At 40.5% G+C, this 22,275-nt stretch overlaps 1 protein-coding gene across 5 annotated transcripts in view; it reads right to left on the reverse strand.

Moving 5' to 3' along the window:
- The window catches only part of LOC147031599 (uncharacterized), a 595,949-nt gene that overhangs the window by 201,380 nt on the left and 372,294 nt on the right, over positions 1-22,275 (reverse strand). For 4 of the 5 annotated variants that reach the window (XM_085865857.1, XM_085865848.1, XM_085865840.1 and 1 more), the window contains 9 exons: positions 21,403-21,594; positions 16,878-16,964; positions 15,728-15,919; positions 14,649-14,921; positions 4,585-4,671; positions 4,113-4,304; positions 3,524-3,811; positions 3,132-3,212; positions 2,854-3,045 (listed from right to left, as the gene is read on the reverse strand). In XM_085865857.1, coding sequence (XP_085721983.1) covers positions 2,854-3,045; positions 3,132-3,212; positions 3,524-3,811; positions 4,113-4,304; positions 4,585-4,671; positions 14,649-14,921; positions 15,728-15,919; positions 16,878-16,964; positions 21,403-21,594 — 1,584 coding nt within the window. The remainder of the gene's footprint in view (positions 1-2,853; positions 3,046-3,131; positions 3,213-3,523; positions 3,812-4,112; positions 4,305-4,584; positions 4,672-14,648; positions 14,922-15,727; positions 15,920-16,877; positions 16,965-21,402; positions 21,595-22,275) is intronic. The other variant, XM_085865859.1, reaches the window with a different exon arrangement.

Below are 22,275 nucleotides of genomic sequence, written 5' to 3' on the forward strand. Positions count from 1 at the left end.
AACTTTTGATGATGAAATATATATTTTAGAGAATGGAATGAATAGTCTACCTTATAGTTATAAGTATAAGTGTTAAGATATTGGGTTGGGAATTTTAACGGGCTACCGCCGTCTTTTTACTCATTTATAAATGATAGAACCAAGCAATAACCAAACCAAAGAGTGGAGATGTAATCAGCCTTGGTATTTAAATTAAGAACATAAAGAATGCGAGAAATATCAGATCAGTCTTATTGAAGAAATAACCGAGGTAAAAGTAGATAAAACAAATAAGCGGATAAATTTAATTACAAATAAGTTGGAGGATGTAAAGAAAAAAAATATCCTCGAATGGACTGAAAACTTTGATGGTTATCAATTGAACAATGGAAAAACAATTTCCTACAATCTCAAAATGATATGTGGCTCAGGAGGTGGTCAAACAAGTGTATTAAGAGAAGTTTATCATTTCGTTTCTGCTCAACAAAGTCATTTAAACCAAGAACTAAGTTCCAAAGTAATCTTTGTGAATATACTCGATGGTGATGAATGTAATCAGAACAATAAGTTATTCCCCAAAGTAGAACATGGACAAATATTCATTGGTTCGCTCTTTGAGTGGAATGAAAATATAAAAGGAAAGAAGTGCTTTAATCAGTAAGTCTCAATTTTACATTTGCTTGTATGGGAGGGGGAGGAAATGAGTCTCCGATTTTGGGCTTTTGGGGCTTGAGTCAGTCTCAATTTTACATTTGCTTGTATGGGAGGGAAGGGAATCAGTCTCAATTTTACATTTGCTTGTATGGGAGGGGGAGGAAATCACTCCTATTTTGAGCTTTTGGGGCTTGAGTCGGTCTCAATTTTACATTTGTTTGTATGGGAGGGGGAGGAAATGAGTCTCCGATTTTGGGCTTTTGGGGCTTGAGTCAGTCTCAATTTTACATTTGCTTGTATGGGAGGGAAGGGAATCAGTCTCAATTTTACATTTGCTTGTATGGGAGGGGGAGGAAATCACTCCTATTTTTGAGCTTTTGGGGCTTGAGTCAGTCTCAATTTTACATTTGTTTGTATGGGAGGGGGAGAAAATCACTCTCCTATTTTGGGCTTTTGGGCCTTGAGTCAGAGTTTTTCCCTTTTTCCCCATTCATTTGAATGGCTGCCTCAGAAGCCCCATTTATCCTCTACTTATCCTGTACACAAACAGACAAACAAGCAGACAGACAGACAGGGGTGAAAACATAACCTCCTTCACCTTCGTTGGTGGAAGTAATAAGTCAGCTAAATTATACAGAAGCCCTCATGAAATATGTTTTATTTCAGATTAGAAACAGTTGGAAGTTCATAGAATTATTTTATGATTTATAAAAAATAAATAGACAGCATTCTTCGATGTGACGACATCGACCGATATGCCTCCACCCACATTATTACATCATTATATGTAATACTTCTACCAAGTTTGATTTAAATCCCTTCAACTTTTCTCAAGTATCATATTTTTACCTGACATGACTTCTGACCTTTGACCTCTTGACCCCAAAATCGAATCAATTCATCTTAATATCATTATACATACTTGCATCAAGTTTGGTGAAAATCCAATCACTGGTTCAAAAGTTAGCATTGTAACAGAATTTTTACTTATAAGATGACTTCTGACCTTTTGATGCCAAAATCTAATTAGTTCACATTTGTATCATTATACATCCTTGTTTCAAGTTTGACTTAGATAATATTAGCCATTCTTAAGTTATCACGGTAACCAAAAGCTATCACGGACGGACGGACGTACAGTTAGACGGACAGATGCACGGACGGATGCACGCACGGACAACCAAAAAACATAATGCCTCCGGCAATTTTGTCGGCGGAAGCAAAAAAAAAAAAACACAATTTATGAAATGACGGTTTTTTTGTATATATATATATATATATATATATATATATATATATATATATATATATATATATATATATATATATATATATATATAAATTTAGGCTCATGGAAAAGCGAGGTAATAGAGTGTAAAAGGGTAATGCATTGACAGTGAGACAGTGCAGCCACAGTTAGACACAAATCCAGCTGTTATGTCCAGTATATTTCGCACCTCAGTAGAGGAGTCTTGTGCGTGTACTAGCCAAAAACATTATGCAAGTTTATTGCGGCATAAAATCGTTCTGGTCGCAAATGTATTGCAAAGAATAAAATTGAGCTGCTGGGCAGCATCATTCAGGTCATATTTCTTGAACACAGGAAGCTATCAATGCACAGTATTATCGTGACTTGCTGCACAATGAAGTGAGACAAGCTTCTGCGGACAATGGCCAGGTATGTTGTCTTGGGCTGTAATGTTCCTTCCCTCCCTCACCTGGCAACTTCTATTATAGCAGAAATTGGAAGTTTTCAATGATCACTCATACATTGCAGACTTGTTGCCTTTTAATTTTCACCTCTGAACCACTCAAAGAATATGTGGGTGGCATGATCGGAGGCTGTGTTGTCATGAATGTCTTAAGCAGTGTAAGTTTACGAAATATTAAAATGTTGAAACACTTGTCCTGAATGGCAGTGTATTCATCCCAGAGATTTCTCTGCAGAGGGCATCAATGCACAACAACATCTATGGGACAAGTATGCAGGTTTAGTGGGTGAAATCAATGAGGAAAAAAAAGTGAGTTTCATTAACTCCATCTGTACAGAGTTCACCTATGCACTATACTGAATTTGAGTTTCTCGAATAAAAAGTCCATGCGAACTTTAAACTATCTATGCTTGTGCAGTTCTTGCCTGAATAGGAAAGAAGAAAAGTCTTTACAGAACCTTCAGAATTGTTGAGTGAGAATCAATAATCCAAGAATGTGCCAAAATACCTGCAACCGTCACGACAGTGGCAGGCTGCCCTTGCTTTCCATCTTTAATGGCGGAGATACTGATTCTGTATTCCACACCAGGAGTGAGTCCATCCAAAGGCAGAGATGCCTGGCTTGGTTCCACAATCCTGTCTTCAATCTGCCCATGTTGACCAGACAAGGGCTGGCCTTGCACACGGTACCCAGTCACTCCTACAAAAGATGGGACATGTAAAGCTCACTCTTTTGGATATATCCTAAGAGGATATTACGTAAAAAGAGATCCATGTACTCCTCACCTGGAACACCTTTCCATGTGAGTGTCGGAACTCCAGTCTGGGAGTTAATGACCACTTGGATGTCTCTTGGTGGTTGAAGAGCTGTGCAAAAATCACTTTAGTTATTTATAATTGATCGATTACAGTTCGATTGTATGCAGTGGAGGGGACAAGGGGTTGTGGGAGGGGTGGAGATTGGGAGAAAATAAGCTCTTTTGAAGGTATAGTGGTTCCAGGAAAAGCAGGCTTTTTGTTTATTCAGACCTATAGTGCCCCCAATGGGATGTGTTGATCTGTCTCAATGTCATTTTTCCTCTCTATCTCCATGCTACCAATATATGATACATCAGCAAAATAACTGACAAGAACAGTTGAATTAATTTTAAGAAATTTAAGATAAAATTATAACTTACCTGTACTTTCAGTGCGCACGATGGGCTGGCTCTCTTTATCTCCAGCCAATGTGATGATGGAAAAGTCAAACTGCGTCCCAGATTCCAGGCCATGCACAGAAAACTGGCCCACTTGAGCATCCAACGTGGCCTCAAGGAGAGGCCGCATATCCCCTGACAGTGATACGGCCAGGCGGTAGCCTGTGATTGTGGTGAGTGACAGTGGCGTCCAGCGCAGCAACACCGATTTGTCAGTGATGTTGTTCACAGATAGGTCAGTGGGTGCTGGGATTTCAGGCCAGGCCACTGCTATATTGGAAAGGAATAATGAAGGGGGAATAAAAGAGACAAGACAAAATCTTATCCACTCTTCTGAAAATGAATATGAACTTTGATAAAATTATTGCAATAAAATGTTTAAAATATTTATTTATTTATTACTCCATTGCTTTTCATTTATTTATATATTTTCAACTCGACAGATTTTTTGTTGTGATGAATGTCAAAAGTAGTGTATTGTTCACTGTATTATTAATCCACAATGAACATGTGATGCAATGAATACAAATCTAAAATTTAACACATTGACATTGATAAACAATGTGCTTACTTGTGGTAATTATCGTTGATGCAGGATGCCCCTCCTTGCCATTTCTGATAGCTGAGACACTGATTCTATATTCCACACCAGGGGAAAGCCCTTCCAGCAGAAGTGAGGTCTGCTCAGGTTCCACTACCCGGTCAATCACATCTCCCCGCTGGCCAGGCGTTGGCGCAACAGTGACCCGGTAACCATTCAGACCTTCCATGGTAAATAAACAGTACCAAATTTCATGAGTCATAATTTTTAAGGACTTGAGTACATAATATTATTTTTCTAATGATTTTTGTGCAAGTCAGTCCAAGTTTAAAGTCACAAAAAGTGTTACAAATGTTTAATAAAAGTTCAATTTTCTCCATGAAATCTGACAATTTTGTTGACCATATAACTGAATAAAGGATAAAAAAAATTTTTAGGGAAGAAATCATTTCCGAATACCACAATGGAATCTTAATGGTTGAGGTCTTAATAGAGTTCTCACCACGGCTTGGCGCAGCTTGCCAAGCAATGCCCAACTCCCTTCTGTCTGAATTGTAGTCCACCTGCTCCAGTTTAGGTCCAACTGGAACTACAAAAGCACAGCACTCGTATTAACATATCATTCAGGGACTTGTATTTCTTCATCAACCCGAGAAGCAACAGATAATAGCGCAATTGTAATACAGTACAACATTATATTTATTTCTCATGAATGCCATTCTAACACTGGTGTGAGAGATGAAGATCGAGTTTCACAAATCTACATATTGAGGTGAAACAGATATGCTATAGCATTCACAAATTGATGACATAAAGTAGTTGAACTCGTGTTTTGACTAGCAACAGGATAGTCAGAAGAACATGCACAATCTTCAAAAAATGCACATTTAATACAAAGACTGAATGATGTTCCTGAGGTTTTTCACCAATTATCACTGAAGAAGCCCAATGATAAGCAGCTGCTATCAAAAGGCAAAGCAAACAAATGCATTGCTGAAGTATGCACTATTGCTCTTGTCAAATCGACATGCGTGTATGACATTGAAAATAAAGTAAAATGAAAAACAATAACCAATGCAATGTACAAACACCTGTCCAGTCGACTCCCTTCAAAATTAAATGCTTGAGATTAATGACAAGGAAATAGCAAAAACAAAAAAAAATTAACCCACAAAAAAAAACAAAACTTATTCAATCTATTATTTTTTGCAATTATCTTGTCGAAATTCAAATAACGGCTTCATTTTAGAGGGAGTCTACTCTAATCAATAAGTGAATTTCAAAATTACGTGATCGCCCCACAATGCATCAGCACGTAAGCGCAGAACCCCTGAGCAACAATGGTGATCGGGACAGAATATATCGTGCGTGCAAGGTAAAGATTGATATGTTGGCCGATACTTATCTAATATACGAGTTGTGTAAGAATTTGTCTTCAAGATCTTTCTTCGACACCGTGATTTATCATCAATTTGGTTCACTACGATGGCTCACCAGGATTCAAAAATAACTCAAAAAGACTTCCAAAAATACCTGAAAGTGGTGTACCTGTGCACAATGAAAGAGTTGTAGAACTTTCTCAGTTTACTGACAGGGCTAAGACCTTGCAGCTGCCCGTATTGCAGACTACTGATGAAGTGGACCGGTGCAAGCTCCGGAGAACTGTGGATGAGTGCACGCTAGCCAAGCCCTCAACCATCTCTGTCTCTACCATGCCAAACTTGGTGATCTATTCAATGAATGTGGGCAATTGGAAAGACGATGCTGTGCGGCATTACCACGTAAAGTAATGGTTATCAACTCTTCGAGAAGAGACATCTTCACGACGTGAAAATACACAAAGCTTGTGCCAGCTATATTTACGTGATAGCCAAATGTACCAGACAGACGTTACATGAGAGCCAGATGGTCCCTGAGGGAGACACCGTATGTGGTTTGGGTGCTTCTTAACAGTAATGGGAAGAACATATCTGGGGCTTGTGAATGTACAGCGTAAGTTCAAAACCAACGTTTAAAACGTTGGTAAGTGTGAGGGTAAGTGTTTTCTGCCATTTTGAAATGCACAGGGTAAGTGTTATCCACTGCCGCTGCTCACTTTCTTGCTTGTAACAGGAAATAATCGGAACTCGACACCTCTCATCCACTGATATTTCTCATACTTCCTATATTTCCACGAGTCTGGTTTGCATTCCGAAACACAACAATTATGGTTAACCATTTTGAAATTGCCACTCTTTCCTTGAACTGCTGAAAAGTGTTATAAAGGATTTTTGACTTACAGATTTCACTCCAGCAACGGCAGTTTAAAAGTGCCCTGTCTAGTGGAAGTGAGTCACTGAAAATGCACACGCTGCCTGCACATGCTCGAAAGGCTTCATGAGCATTCTTGCATCATTTTGAAAGTCCTGTATATACGAGTATGATCACCTTCCTGAATAAAATGAGCTGTTAAACATGAACGCCAACAGGTGGATAACTAAAAATGCATCGCAACCAAATGCTAACTCATATTTATTATATTAGCTTACATTTGTTCACACAACCAAATGATAACTCTTATTTATTATATTATCCTACATTTGTTCACACAACCAAATGATAACTCTTATTTATTATATTATCTTACATTTGTTCACCTTAAATAAATTAATTTAATTATGTGAAATGTATTTTGTACAAGGTAATATCTTTATTTGAGTTTGATAAAATTGCAGAGTATTTAAAGGTTATAGCTGATGTTAGATGTTAGACATTTAATATCAGAGGGCTTTGTTTTATGATCATTCATCTCATCGAGCAGGTTGGTGCTGAATCTCCAAACATGGTATGCCCAAGAGAATATTTTCCTAGTCGGGACATTCAACACGCCTCAATATCTGTTGAAGCACACTTTGGATATTGTTTGACAGGCCCACACACCATAGCCCTTGTGCTGCTCTAACCTCACCTCATATTCAGGAATAACTGGCTCCACATATCTGGGCACCCTGGAAATATTTTTTTTCTTCTGTGATGTACACTGTACTCTCACTTTCTGATGACAATTCCATTATACTTCACTTTAAGCTAACATAGAATATTGACTAACATCACATGCCAATACTCTCTTTTTCATCTGTATTGACTTCAGCATCCACAACTTCAGTTTGTTGGGAGCTGGTCCTACAACAATGAGCTGTAGCATTAATACTAATGTCGACTGCAATGGACAGGCGTTCACAACTGATATCTCCACAATGATCACCCTCATTTCTGGACTTAATTATGACAAACTTTCCAAACAATCTTGCCTGCTCTTTCTGATGTATTCAGCTTCTCAGACCAATGAAGGTCTCAGACTCATTGGCTAGAGACAGAGAGCTGCTGATGCATCATACGATCTGACAGTTCATCAAGGTCAACTGGTACTGTTTGCAATCTGTTCTCTCACTCAAGGACCGGTCGAACACTGCATCTGTATCAGACTTTGATTCCTTCTGGGAGCATTTTTCATAAAGGCATATTTCATCTCATGTACATGTTCATCCTTTCATGCCTGCAGCTATCCATCTATCTTCATGGTTATGGCACATGAAGGCTTGGAGTGAGGCAGTGGCCTTGAAAGAAACTCGTCTTTTCAACCTGCAAAGCAAATCTAACTAAGATTAACTTTGGGTCACTCCACAAAGCCCATGACAAGTGAATATCCATACTCAAAACAAGCAAGATTACCAGTCACCTTACTCTTCTGAGACATGGAGGTACATGGTCAGGTCTGAGATTCTGGTATGTGCTCCCCACCAAATCCCTCCCATGATCCTGATGGCATCGCAGAACGTTCTGCTCATGACAAGGCAGATCTTGTCTAAACTCTACAGTTTGCTCCAAGATAATGGATAAAACCCCCTTCCCATCCCACAATTCTCCACCTTGCTACTCCTTTCCCATTAATGTTGTAAGCTTTACTCCTGAGAAGGCCAAGAAGTCCCTGGCTGGCTTTGACATTTCAAATGGCCAAGAGGGCATTAGTGCAAGTATTCTCAAATCCTATTCCATATAACTAGTTTTCCCTGTCTTTGTCCTTTTTAGTGGGACTTCACCATGGGATGCACCCATTTTCCTGGAAGGTAGGCAACATCACCAGTTTCACAAATAGTGCAATCACCAATCTATTCAAGTATAGACCATGAGGCCAACTTCCCATGGTGAGAAAAGTTATGGAATCCATTATCACTGCTGATGTCTGGTCCTGCATCTTCACCAAAAATCTTGACACTGACCACCAGTGTGATGTGGAACTGAGTGTAGACCCAACTCTTGTATTATTAGAATCATGGGCTACTCTGTGATGGAATCGGTCAAGCTGTGATTCTTCTTCCTTACTTCTGCTGACGCATGTACCGCGCTATGGAGTGCAAATAAAACATTATCTGGTTAGTTGTGTCTGGCCACGAGTTGCAAACATAACATGGCATAGTCGGCTTCGTTTTCTCATGAACAACCACGGCACAGCATAGACCAGGATGCTAAAGAAAACTGACGAGCAACCTTAAACCTCGAGCAGGCTGGCGGTTCCTTGGATGTGGCATTGATCATGATGCCATTCTCCAACATGATGGCAGCACAACAGCGTCGTTTTGACGAAGAGTTACATCTGTTGTGTGATGCGTTGCTTTCACGTCCTCAACCGCCTCAACTGCCTCAACCATTGCCCAAGAGCTCAATACCTCATCGATCCGTGCTCAATGAAAACATTTCGTTGTGAGAGTTCAACTCCTGGAGGGAGCAATGGAATGATTGTGCACTGGAAGAACAACTCACCACCTTCAGAAACTGTTTGAGCATCCAGATGAGATCCATGCTGAAGAATGCTGTGAAATTGACTGGTGATACTGCTGTTGATGACGTGATCGCCATCCATGCATACTTGTAGGCACAGCATCATCAGATTCACGATCTGGTGGAGTTTTACGATCAGCAAGCACCTCAAAACATCAAGACAGTAGTTTATCGACCCACATGTGACAGCCATCATTGTGGTAGGTGTGGTAGCAATCGACAGTCTGACAAGACAAAGTGCCCTGCAAAAGGCAAGAAGTGTCAGAAATGCGGTATTTTTGGACATTTTGGAAAAGTGTGCCAGAAATCCAGAGCCACAAGGACAACAACATCCAAATCAGCCATTTGTCACATGGTGCTGGTATCAGGTACTACTCAGGTTCACATGGACAGCACACTGCAAATTCAGATCGATGCATCAGATTTTGATGACGACCTCTTCAGCCAAGTGATTTTTCTGCCTGATACTGGAGCGGAAGTCACAGTTATTGGTCCTACACATCTGAAGCTTCTGGCTATCGACATAAATAATCTGGGTGACGTACCTGGTGATGTGAGAGTTATTGATTCAGAAGGTGCCTCGATGCAGTGTCTGGGAACAATCCAAACAATCCTTCACAAATGTGATGAGTCAACGTCGGAGACAATGTACGTGTGCAACAGTGTGGAGACAGCATGTTTAGCTTATCAGCACCTAAGCTTATCAGCACCTACAAGACCTACATTGGTGTTAGTGCGAGAAGCAGACAACCGGTACAACCAAGCATTCGGTACGGGTACGAGACGTCAACCCAGAAACTAACCCATCACCAGAGCTACAGAACCAGGTCATGGCAGACCTTGCGGCTGAATTCAGCAATGTGTTTGATGCCACGGTTCTACAACCGATGAACAGCACATCGATGACCAATAATCTCCGAAACGACGCAGTGCCATTCCAGCTATGAGGGGCATGGCCAATCCCACTCGCCTGGAGAGACCAGGTAAAATTCGAGTTGGATAGCATGTACAAAAAAGGCATCATTGCACCGATGGGCAGTGAACCTTCGGAGTGGTGTCATCCCCTCGTCCTCACACCCAAGGCTAACGGGAAGATTCAGGTGTGTGTCGATTTCCGTAATCGTAACCATCATGCCGAGTGACCTGTACACCCTATGACAATGCCAGCAGAAGCAATATCATGCATCTCTGCTTCTAGATTATTCACAACGGCTGTTGTAACCTACGGTTATTGGCAAACCCCCCTTGAGGAAAAGAGCCAGCACAGCACAGTCTTCAACACACCATGGGGTAGATACAAACACCTATGGGCACCCATGGGATGAAATGCGAGTGGTGACAAATATTACTACCAAAGCAACATCACCCTCGATGGTCTACGCGACACTGTAAAGGTGGTCGATGACATCCTGATGTTTGAAACTTTGTTCTCCAAACATGTACAGCAGGTAAGATAATTATTAATGTGCTGTCGTATGCATGGGATCACATCGAATCCCGAGAAATTCCAGATTGCTCAGGCCCAGGTGAAGTTCTGTGGATATGTTGTTGGACGGAATGGTATTGCTTCAGATCCTAATCAGCTGAACGCGATCACAGATTTCCTTACTCCAACCAGTATCACAGATCTTCGTTCCTTGCTCGGCATGGTTCACCAGCTGGACAATTTTTCGGCAGACAATGCCAGTGCATCGGAACCACTACGTGGACTGATAAAAAAGGACACGTTTTTGACGGGATTGCTGATCATGACAAGGCAATCAATGCCGTTAAAAGCATTCTTTTGTCACCACCAATCATGGCTCATTTTGATCCAAAGTTACCCACCGTGCTTCAAAGAAATGCACCATGGTTACATGGCCTCGGTTTTGCTCTGTTTCAGTTACATGGTGAGCGTCAGACTGGTCCAGTGTGGTTCACGTCACCTTTCAGACACGGCATCCAGCTATGCTATGATTGAACACGAAGTCTTGGCCATAGCATTGGCCACATCGAAGTGTAAGCAGTACCTCATGGGACTTTTGTCGTTCAACCTTGTTGTGGACCATAGACCCCTGGTGCCTATCTTCAACTCGTATATATTGGACACCATTGAGAACCCTCGCCTGCAGCGTATTGTGGGAAAACTGACACCATATAACTTCACCACCACTTGGCGGAGAGGTACAGAACACCCGCTTCCGGACGCACTTCCACATCATCCAGTGAATGAACCCCAACCCCAGGTTCTACTGGTGGAAATGGAGTTTTCCATTTATCACATGTCGCCTCTGCCACATGACAAATCGACGATCGTCCGTCTGGTGACCCCTTTCCAGATCCTATTCTCGAGTAGCTATGGGATGTTCTTCGCAACGATGTCACCTATCATCTTGTCATGCAAACTGTCATCGACGGTTCCCCTCCAACATAGAGTTTAGGAATTCTTGACCATTCCGCTCCAACAATGACCCTCGACTTAAGGAATTCTACAGTATTCACAATGATCTATCAGTGGATGACGGTCTCATTTACACCAAGGAATTGAACGTACGAAGACAAGGTCCCACCAGCTCATGTTCTCGCGGAACAAAAACAACAACATTGTCAACATCATCCGTTCTTGCCCCAAATGCCAAGAGAGGCAGCCTTCACAGCAAGGGTGACCTCTGATGAGGGATCCATCACCGACATGTGTGTTTGAGGATGTATCCGCCGATTTCTTCACGCACGCTGGTCTTGATTATCTTGTGTACACCGACCGCTTGCCAGGTTGGCCTTGTGTATACCTGTTTAACACACATGCCACAACATGTATGCTCATTCACACTTTACGAGGTTTCTTTGTAGACCTCAGTGTTCCTGAGAGATTGCTCACTGATGTTGCTCCACAATTCTCTTCACGGCAAATTGCCAAATTTCTTGACCATTGGGGGTATAACCAATCACCCATCATCACCATCTTGGCCAAGGTCAAACGGACACGCAGAGGTGGCCGTGAAAGCTATAAAAACGTTAATTGTAAAGACGACCAAAAATGGTAATACTGAGGATTATGAGTTCTGTCTCGGACTGCTGGAGTGGCGTAACACTCCATATGTCTGCGGCCGTTCACTTGCCCAAACTGTATTTGGCAAACCTACACGTACTGCTGTACCTGGTCGCCACCGTGCATTTGCAGCTGAGTGGCAGACAGCAGCAGATGAGGCTGAACAGACAGCATCAACAATGTGGCAGCAGGCGAATTGGCATTATAATGAGTGTGCTAAGCATTTTAAACCTCTCGCTATTGGTTCAGAGGTCGTTGCTCAAAATCCCATCAATAGGAAATGGGATACTGTTGGGAAAGTAGTCGGAATGGGACAACTGGGCAGGATTACCTTATCGAAACTGCTTCTGGTTGTGTTATGTGGAGGAACCGACATTTTTTAATGCATTTATTCCCCTCCTGCTTCTGTTGACCAAGACAATGGTCCACCTAAAAATATAAATGGAGATGTTACCCCACCATCGAGAAGTTGTGGGAGGTCAATAAAAATGGCATGTAGATTACATTTGTGAAGTTGCACTCCACAATTGAATTACCTAGGATGTCATATGTAATCTGGAAAAAGGGAGGTGTGATGTGGAACTGAGTATAGACCCAACTCTTGTATTATTAGAATCATGGGCTACTCTGACATAACCGGTCAAGCTGTGATTCTTCTTCTTTGCTTCTCCTGCTTCCGCATGTACCACACTATGGAGTGGAAATAAAATGTCCTCTGGTTTATCTGTGTCTGGCCATGAGTTACAAACATAACAGCTGAGTTTTAATTTCATCTTGGTATCTCATTCTGGACAAGCTGCTGCTCTCCAAGCGATGGATGGAGGTTATGAACATGAAACAGGAAGTCAGGAATGTGTATAGAGACATATCTGAAGCTTTTTGACACTGGCATCACACTCCCACTCTTCAAATGATCTTCCGATGATATTCAAGATAATTGTCTCGAGTAACCCAAAGTGGTGTTGGATCCAATTTTGTTCCTTTTATCAATAAATGACATCTTACTCTCTGAGAAAACATTCTCAACTACTGTGTGTATGATAATACCTTCTATAAATCAGTTACTCATCCTGAGGACAGGTTAGGCCTAAGTCACATTTGGCACGGCGGCAGAAGGGTCTATAAAATATACGGCCACTAGAAATTATAGGGTGGCCGCAGTATTTCCACGGTCACTCAATGTAGCAGTCACATTTGTTTTTATTTTTGGGGTAGCCGCACGGGGTATTTATAAATTGTGGAGACTGAAAACGTGGGGTTGCCGTACGGTCTTTGATTTGATGTCGCACGGTGACCTTATGGCGTCCCTGCTGTGGCCATAGAATTTCCATGGCAGATGCAAGGTAGCCTCAAGGTGCCCGCAAGGTGACTGCAGGGGGGCCCTAAGGCGAACGTGTGGCCAGACGGACGGTAACGAGTGGGTTCGTTTTTTAATTTTTTTTTTTTACCAGTTTTTCTTTTTTCGGCTTGTCGAATTGCTACGGCGAACATACAAATGAAAAAAACTTATAACTCCGCGCTATAATTCCACGGCGACCCCTACGGCCTGTAAAAGAGAGCCAAATGGCGTAGGGCCACCCTGAGGCCACTGCAGAAACTCTGCGGCCGCCGCACATTTCTGTCAATTCAGAGGCCGTACGGCCGCCGTATCCTCGCCGTAGAGCAAATGTGATTTAGGCCTTAGCAACAGAAAAAAATCCTTCTCAACAAGCCTTGAGAAAATTAGGAATTAGCCCAGTACCTGGAAGATGATATCCTACCCAGAAATCTCTCACATTCTCACCACATCTCAACAGAAGGACCAACAAACGAATCCACATACATGTTGTACTCTGCAGTCAAGCAATGGAAAAGTCAAATCCATTCAACACTTGTTGTTAAAATAGGGTAGGAATTATCCTGGGTACAATTCATTTCCAAGCTGGCCTTCTAAAGAGAGCTGCAGGATGGGTATCCGACACTGAGTGAAGACATTCCTCAGTACCTCTAAGATTTGAAAAGCCAACAAAGCATTTTATGTAGTACAATGGAGTATTGCTCTCATCAGTGGGTTGGTTCACTAGCTTTTCATCCCAATATCCTCATATGTGGAGAGAAAAGGTCTGAGTCAGGCTCATAGTTTGCTGTTCTCTCATCACAGATAGGTCAGTCGCCACTTGTTCTTCCACCATCTCTTATTGGGTCGTACAAGAAGAGTGCAGGAAATGTATCCTTTTCAAACCTCGACCCCTCCCTTCCCCTTCAAGATGCATGTATTCCTTCAGTAACTCCTTCATGTTAACTTTCCCAAGTCTAGACGTAATGTACACCTGCAATCATTTATGCCCCTTTTCCCCCCATTTGTGTAATTGCCTCCCTGTGTTGGTCCAATCCTGCTCTTATTGCAGTGTTTCATGGTAGCAACACACTGTTCTCTTATGCTCTCTTCCTTGCTCAACAATAAACTGTTCCACCATCACAAACCCACATTGTTTATCTCCCTCCTCCACTTTCTCTTTACAGTCTCCTCTTTTCTGCAGTCCTTGTTTGTTTGCTTGTTCTACAATGCTTTTCTGTATGATGCTCATCAATGCTTTATCGTCTAGCACCTTCATGAGCCTCACTTATGCATTTAAAAGGAAATATGATGTGCAGTATTTTTCTCACTCTTTGATGGTAAATCAATGATGTCTACAATTATCAATGATTGGTAATATATTCAGAATAAAACCATCATTCACCCGTGCTCTGAGTGAGCCTGATTGGCACACTCTCTCCACCATCCACCAGGCTCGTAACAGAGAAATCATATTCTATCCCAGGTTCAAGGCCATGGACAGAGAACAGGCCCGTATGACGAGCAACTGCCGTCTCAAGTAGAGGTCGGCTCTCGCCCGCCAAAGAGACAGTCACACGGTATCCCGTGATGGTGTCTCGGGCCAGTGGACTCCAGCGAAGAACCACCGAAGAGTCGCTGACGTTGGTAACGGCGAGGTCAGAGGGTGCTGGGACAGCTGGCCAGTGCAGCAGCAGAAAGTCAGACAGGGGGGAGCGATTAGTGTAAAAGCCAGCAAAGCCTCATGAAATATTTCACATATGATGACAAGCAAGCATGGAAACAATGAGCCAACAAGCAGCAAAGCTTTAAAACTTCAATGTTTGGAGCATACATAGAAAAAAGCTCAAAATGCGAATGCAATCAGGTCGCAATGTATGACGAGCACTTGATCAAAACGATGAAAAGTGCATGCACAAAAAGTATTGCGTGGTTCATTATTAAGGAGTGTAAGGTGGGGAAACCCTTCCATCTTGACCGACTGTTTCTGCCAGGGGCATGCTGTTCTCACCTTGTACTCTAATCTGTTTTGCATTGTCACATGTTTCTATTTGACTGCTGAAGCTTTTTACTGTGCTGAAAGTTCATTTATCCACAAAAGTATTTTAACATCTGTTTTTCGCTTTTCCTCACCATAAATAGAGTATTCAAATTAACAGTTTATTTTGTTAATCCTCAAAGAACCCCTTTCTCATCTGAAAAGTATTTATTAAATCAATTACCTTAGCCAGTTTCTACCCGAAAAACATTATTACAGCCATGCCTATGAAGCTGAGGATCTCAGAAGAGTTCAACAAAATATTCCTGATGAATCAAACATGTGAAGCAAACAATGTTTTAAATGACAAAGGAAGAAAAAACAATGAGTGAGACTTATGAAAGGGTGTAGTGATATCACAAACTTGCATGTTTTGACACAATATGTATAATTGAAAGCCTTCAGGAGGTTTTAACCATTTATATGAAGGGAAGGCCAGCACATACCCGTGGATACAGTTTTAGTTACAGCTGGTCCCTCGTTGCCATTCTTGACAGCCGATATGCTAATGATGTACTCCACACCAGTTGTGAGTCCTTCCAGAGTGTAAGAGTTTTCCTCAGGTCTGACCATGATATCCACTGACTCTCCTTGTTGTCCAGGAGATGGTTTGGCACGCAATTTATAACCGGTCACTCCTGTTGAAAGCATAAACCAAGTTCAAAATGATCAACTGGAATTTAAAAGTTAAAAAAAAAGTTTTTAAAAAGTTTTTTAACAGCCATTTATTTATATAAATTGAAGTAAACATTCATGAGCAATCAGCAAACCAAAAACAAGCAAATAAACAAATTAATGTAATTTATCAATGAATCTTTGCCAATTATAGATCGTATCATCAAATTTTCATTTGAAGTAGAAGTGTGCAAATTGTTAGAAGTATGGCATTCCTGTATGATATATTCACTAGAGATGTTTACCATTAGCTCAGTAGGCCATGCCATTTAACTAGCAGAGTACGTGCCCTACGTGCGATCTTGTTCCATGCGTGCAACACATTGTTCTGACACATCCCTTTATTTTGTGTATAGGCAACAGACCGTTTCCTCGATTGCTCCGAAAAATAAAAATTAGAAAGCATCTGAGCGAGTGAGCTTCCGCTTTGTTTTGGAGAACGTGACATCACCATCCATGTTTGGTACGCGGCTGTTTTTTTTCAACAGCCTCGAGAAATAACAAATTCGGAGATAAATTTCATTAATTTTCACAATAGTTAGGCAACCACAATAGTTTGCATCAAACTATTTAATGCACATATAATCATATTGATACATTTTCAGAACATGTTTGGTGACCCGCAACCTGCTCTTTAATAAATCCCGTTTAAGATAAATTCTTATAAAAATGAATGCTCTGTGGAATGATTTGGTGAGTCTTATTGAAAGCCGATTGCATTTGTCTTCATGTAAAATATGGCTGCACATGTTTTTAGTGGTCATTCATTTCGCTAATGACAGGAAATTATAATGCTGAAAAAAAACAATGGTGTGCACAGTGAAAATATATTACCATTCCAACATTCGACAGCAATCACAGGAGGTGAGATAACTTTTAGCATAATGCCAAATGATAATGCAGATGGTGCCACACACATACCTGGGACTGACGAAGATTCCCAAACAATGATGAGTTGCATTGTGTCATGGTGAAAGTTTATTCGGACGTTTGTGGGTATCGGTTCTTCTGCAGAAATAAAAAGGATGAAGCATAGTCAATACCAGTAAAAAAAAAGAGAAAAAGTTATTAAAGGGACATTGTGATCTAATTTTACAGTGCATTATTTTTCTTCTGAGTGACTAAACGAATTCTTAAGTTTTCCAAAACATCTTTGAGCTCCTGTTGCCCAAAAATGCCTAAGATAGTTATTGATGATCAAGTTCTCATCGAGGACAGTCTCCAACAGCAACTTTAAAATGGGACATGCAGATTTTAGATATGAATAACGAAACAAATAAATTGATATGAAGGTAGTGGTGATGGCAAAGTTTATATAAATAAATAAATGAATAATTCAAGGGGATAAGTTGCTTATGGAGATGGAAAAATGTATATCAATAAATAAAAAAATAGATAATTAAAGGGGGTATGTTGCTCGTGGAGATGGTACAGTGCATATAAATAAGTAAATAAATTGAGGTGGTGTTATGAAGGTGGCTGAGATGGTAAAGTATATATAGATAAGTAAATAATACAAAGTTGTGTTGGTAGTGGAGGTGATAAAAGATTTGAAAATAAATAAATAATTCAAAGTTTGTGTTGGTGGTGGAGATGTTAAAGTGTATATAAATAAATAATGGTTCCCGAAGGCATTGACACTGCTGTACCATTCTCTTCCGTAATTACCTACGTAGCCAGAGGAGAGGGTATTGCATTTCAGTATGTTTGTTAAGTGTGTTACTGGTAAAATTGAAGATTTGCAAGTATATTGGTCGAACGACTTTGTTACTTGAAAAATCGAAGATTTTTCAAGCATATTGGACAGTCGATTTTGCTCTTCTGCCTGTTGGTCTGTCTCTGTTTAATCGCCTACAAGTCACAATTTTAAACCGCTCTTCATGAAATTTCACCACATGGTTGTTTGACATAAAGAAGAAGCCTATTGTTTTTGAGGTCAAAAGGTCAACAACTTCGGTGAGATTTATAAAATCCTCTATTTTCTAATGACTGACTTAAATTTTGAAAAGGATTTGCATATCAGGTCACTAAATTCAACCAACAATTATTTTTGAGGTCAACATAGGTCAAAAGGTCAACATACGGCGAATTTGTAAAATTGTCACTTTTCATCCAATTAACTTGAACTTTAAAGAGGAGTTGCATATTTTGGTAGTTGAATTCAACCACCAATTGTTATTCAGGTCAATATAGGCCAAAAGGTCAACATAGGCCAAAGGTCAACAACTTAGGTGAAATTCGTAAAATCCTCAATTTTCAATTTGTTTTGGGGATTTTGCAAGTATCGTGCTGTGCACGTCGACCTTGTTCCTTGAAGAATCATAGCTTTTTCAAGTATAGTGGACTTTGTTATTACTTGGCGGAATTTTTTTTGCCAAGTATGTCGGTCTGCCGTGTTTGTCTGTCACACTATTTTTGGCCACAGTTTTGAAGAAATCATTTTGAAATTGTGTGTGTGTGTGTGTGTGTGTGTGTGTGTGTGTGTGTGTGTGTGTGTGTGTGTGTGTGTGTGTGTGTGTGTGTGTGTGTGTGTGTGTGTGTAGGCGACGGGCCGAGGACATAAACGCTTAATTTTGGTGAAGATCCGAATCCAGATCTGAGAATCTTTCAAGTGATTCTTCACCAGTGAGAGATGGGGCCAAAAACGATATGTAGCACAATGTCTCAAAAGTTATGGATGGTTCACATTAAAATTGGTGGACAGGTTGGGAGTGCCACGAGGAAGAACTGATTCAATTCCGGTGAAGATCCGATTCCAAATCTGGATTCGAGAATTGTTTAATTTGTAACTGATTCTTCGCCATTGAGAGATAAACGATATTGCTAACCACGGTAGACTTTTTTTTTTGATTTTTTTTTTGTCATAGGTGACTGTGTGGCAATGGTAACGACTGTATGAAGATGTCTATGTAGGAGGGATTTGTAGTGTGGGTTGTTGTAATTGTGTACTATATTTGTTGTGGTATTGAGATGGAAAAATGTCAAAAGATGTCATAATGGCGATCCATAAAAGATTGTGGCATCGTACTGTGGTGTCATTCTTTCCTTGTATGGTTATTTTTGGGGGACTCCTTTCCAAGATGGTTTTTTTCATTAAAAAAAAACATGTTTTTGTGACAATAAACTCATGCTTTTCTGAATAATGCTTGGACTAGCTTGTTACTAAACCTATCAAGTGGAATTCAACAAAGGTAGAAAACACAATAGATAGAGTGAGTGAGGAAAAGACAATAAAGCTTAAATCTTGACCATAATAGCTTGGTCTCTGCTTGTGCAAGACAATGAAAGTTGGAAACTACTTGAACTTTGGTGTAAACGTGTGCTGCTGCTGCTGCTGCTGCAGCTGTTGTTGTTGTTGTTGTTGTTGTTGTTGTTGTTGTTGTTGTTGTTTCTGGCTGGAGAGTTATAATGCGATCAATAATACCTCCATTTTGGCTGGCGTTTAAAGCAACCAAAAATGAAAGTTGGTGTTGAGTCATTAAGTGAGGAAAAATGGAAAAAAAAAACAAGGGCTAAAATTCAAGGATAAGATGAAGTAACAAATTCAAGGATAAAATGAAGTAACAAACAAAACAGGAGAGTAACAAATTCATTGATTTTCTGAAATGCTGTCACAATCAAAATCTGTAATTTTGTATCATTGCAGTTTTGTGACTATTTTTATGCTTCAGAGGGAAGGAAATGTCAGAATAATGATGAACTCAAGCAGGCTGCCTGTAAGATGGCCAAACTGACAACAATATTCTCAAAGGCTTCCCAAGATAAAAAAAAAAATCCAGTGAAATAAGCTTACTGGTCCTGTCAAACAATTACCAGGACAGACAAAGCCTGACAAGTTCTTCCAATCTGAGTGAAGGTACCAGTGGAGCCATATGTTTTCTGAAAGTTCTGCTCACCAGCTCCACTCGTTCACACGAGTTCGCCGATAGTTTCACTCGTCAATGTTATGGGCTTCATGGCATCTTCTTCATCTACCAACCTAATGGGCATCCAAATCCACGAGATGGTGCAGTTTTAAGTAAGATGCACAGTTCATGGTGGGGATGGGGAGAGGGGTGGAGAGAGGTTGGATGGGACATACCAGTGTCCCTTTCCCAGGCAAGGATGCCCTTTTTCGGTTTTGCATCATCCCACCCCCGATTTTCAAATTCGTTCCACTGGCCCATTTTTTTTTGATTTTCCATTTTTGTTTCCGCTGCCCCAAATTTGTGGCCTAAATTATTCCCACATCTTGTGAGGTTGGCCAGGGGAAGTTTTTGGCCCAAGTCCTTCACGAAACGGCTGATGTTCAACTTAGTGTTCAGGGCAGGAATTTGGAATTTGGCCATGGTCCAGAGATAGCTCGCCTACTCTTCGCAAAGGACACTGTGAGATATTTAACATCCACCAACTAATGTTGGCAGATGGGACACTGGTTGTAACGTCCATCTGAGGGACGGCACACATATTGATGAATCACCCTGCCTGTGAATGAGTGGATGTGAGCAGTGATTCTGGATTTTTAGAGTTCCACCAGAAAGGGGTTGCTGGTGAACCACATGCACCCTACTGAAACCATGAAGGGATGCATCTCAGAAAGAGCATAAGGTGAAAGACCAGAAAGGAGGCAGTCCAAGAAAAGAGACCACCGACCTGTCTGTGATGTGAAAATTAGTGCCTTAATTAAAATTGTTCCAAATTTATGTGAGCTATAAATAATGTAAATGCATTCAGAAGCTTGCATATACTAATGGAAAGTTAAGTTACATCGAGATTGCACAAGTTTAAGGCAAAATGTTTCGTAAGCTATCAAAAGGTTTTGGAACGTATTGAGAGATTATGTAGCAGGATATGGAAGTTACTTTGTGCAATGCCATTGCAACTTCATTATCCTTCATCATCTTGAAGGTTTTGCATTCTGTTTTGAGTTCTGTGAATTGGCCTGTAATCTTCTCCTTTTTGCTTCACTTGCCTGTTCAGAAAAGTAAAACGAACACCAAATAACGATTTCCCACCACTCAGTGGTGGGATTGTTCGAATGTCTATTCCGAGTATTGGAGGTTGGCAGTTCGAACCCCGGCCGAGTTGTGCCAAACACTTAAACACTACGCATTTACAAAGTACGTGCTACTTCCTTACTTGACATTTAAAAGGACAGAGCACATACAACCAACCATATGTTGGCAATCATCGTGTATGCTGTGATAGGCCTGATGGCCTTCTCCTGTGTTGAAGTTCCTTTTAAGGGAACATTAAATTTTTTATTATGTTTAAAGTAGATAGTGTTACAAGCCATTTCATATATCCATTCAGTTGGCCGAACGTATTCCATTAAAACCTGTGAAGGAATCTTACATTCACCAAACGAAATAATATCAGATGTTAAGGTGACAAAAAGGAAGTGAAAAGGAAGTGTATACAGAGAAGGTCACTCCGTGTGTGGAGCACCACTTTGTTCAGAACTTGCCTGCATTGAGAGTGGTCGTCACCGGTGAGCTCTCCCTGCCAGCCTTCACAGCTAAGATACTGATGCTGTACTCAATATCGGGGGTGAGCTTATCCAGGGGTAGCGAGGTTTGATCTGGTCCAACCATCTGGTCGAGTGTCTCTCCACGCTGGCCAGGAAAGGGCTCTCCGTGAACTCGATATGCTGTGAGTTCTGAACATGGAGAAAGTAGAGAAAAAACAGCAAAAAACAACTCATTTGTTTTTCCAAATCGTCTTTTTCAAAGAAGTTCAAAGCTAAGACATTAATATAATAACATTACCTTCGCCAGCAGGTATTGCATTTGTGTCTGTTTGTAAGTTTTTTGTTTGTCTGTCTGTCCACACATAATACAAATGCCACATTGTGGAAGCTAGTTTTAAACGTCATCTTTTTTTCAATTGAGTGCTTCTATAAAGTACGTACTGTTAGAATGCGAGTACGTCTATAAAGTATGTACAATTAGAATGTGAGTGCCTCTATAAAGTACGTACTAATTAGAATGTGAGGATGTCTATAATGTATGTACAATTAGAATGTGAGTACATTTGTAAAGTATGTACTAATTAGAATGTGAGTACGTCTATAATGACTGTACAATTAGAATGTGAGTGTTTCTATAAAGTACGTGCTAATTAGAATGTGAGTATGTCTATAAGGTATGTACAATTAGAATGTGAGAACGTGTATAAAGTATGTACAATTAGAATGTGAGAACGTGTATAAAGTATGTACAATGTGAATGTGAGAACATGTATAAAGTATGTACAATTAGAATGTGCTAACGTGTATAAAGTATGTACAATTAGAATGTGATAACGTGTATAAAGTATGTACAATTAGAATGTGATAACG

Source organism: Eptatretus burgeri, chromosome 2 (assembly GCF_056783735.1).
Source record: "Eptatretus burgeri isolate ZD-2024b chromosome 2, Ebu_testis_v1, whole genome shotgun sequence".
In the NCBI taxonomy this organism is placed as follows: domain Eukaryota; kingdom Metazoa; phylum Chordata; class Myxini; order Myxiniformes; family Myxinidae; genus Eptatretus; species Eptatretus burgeri.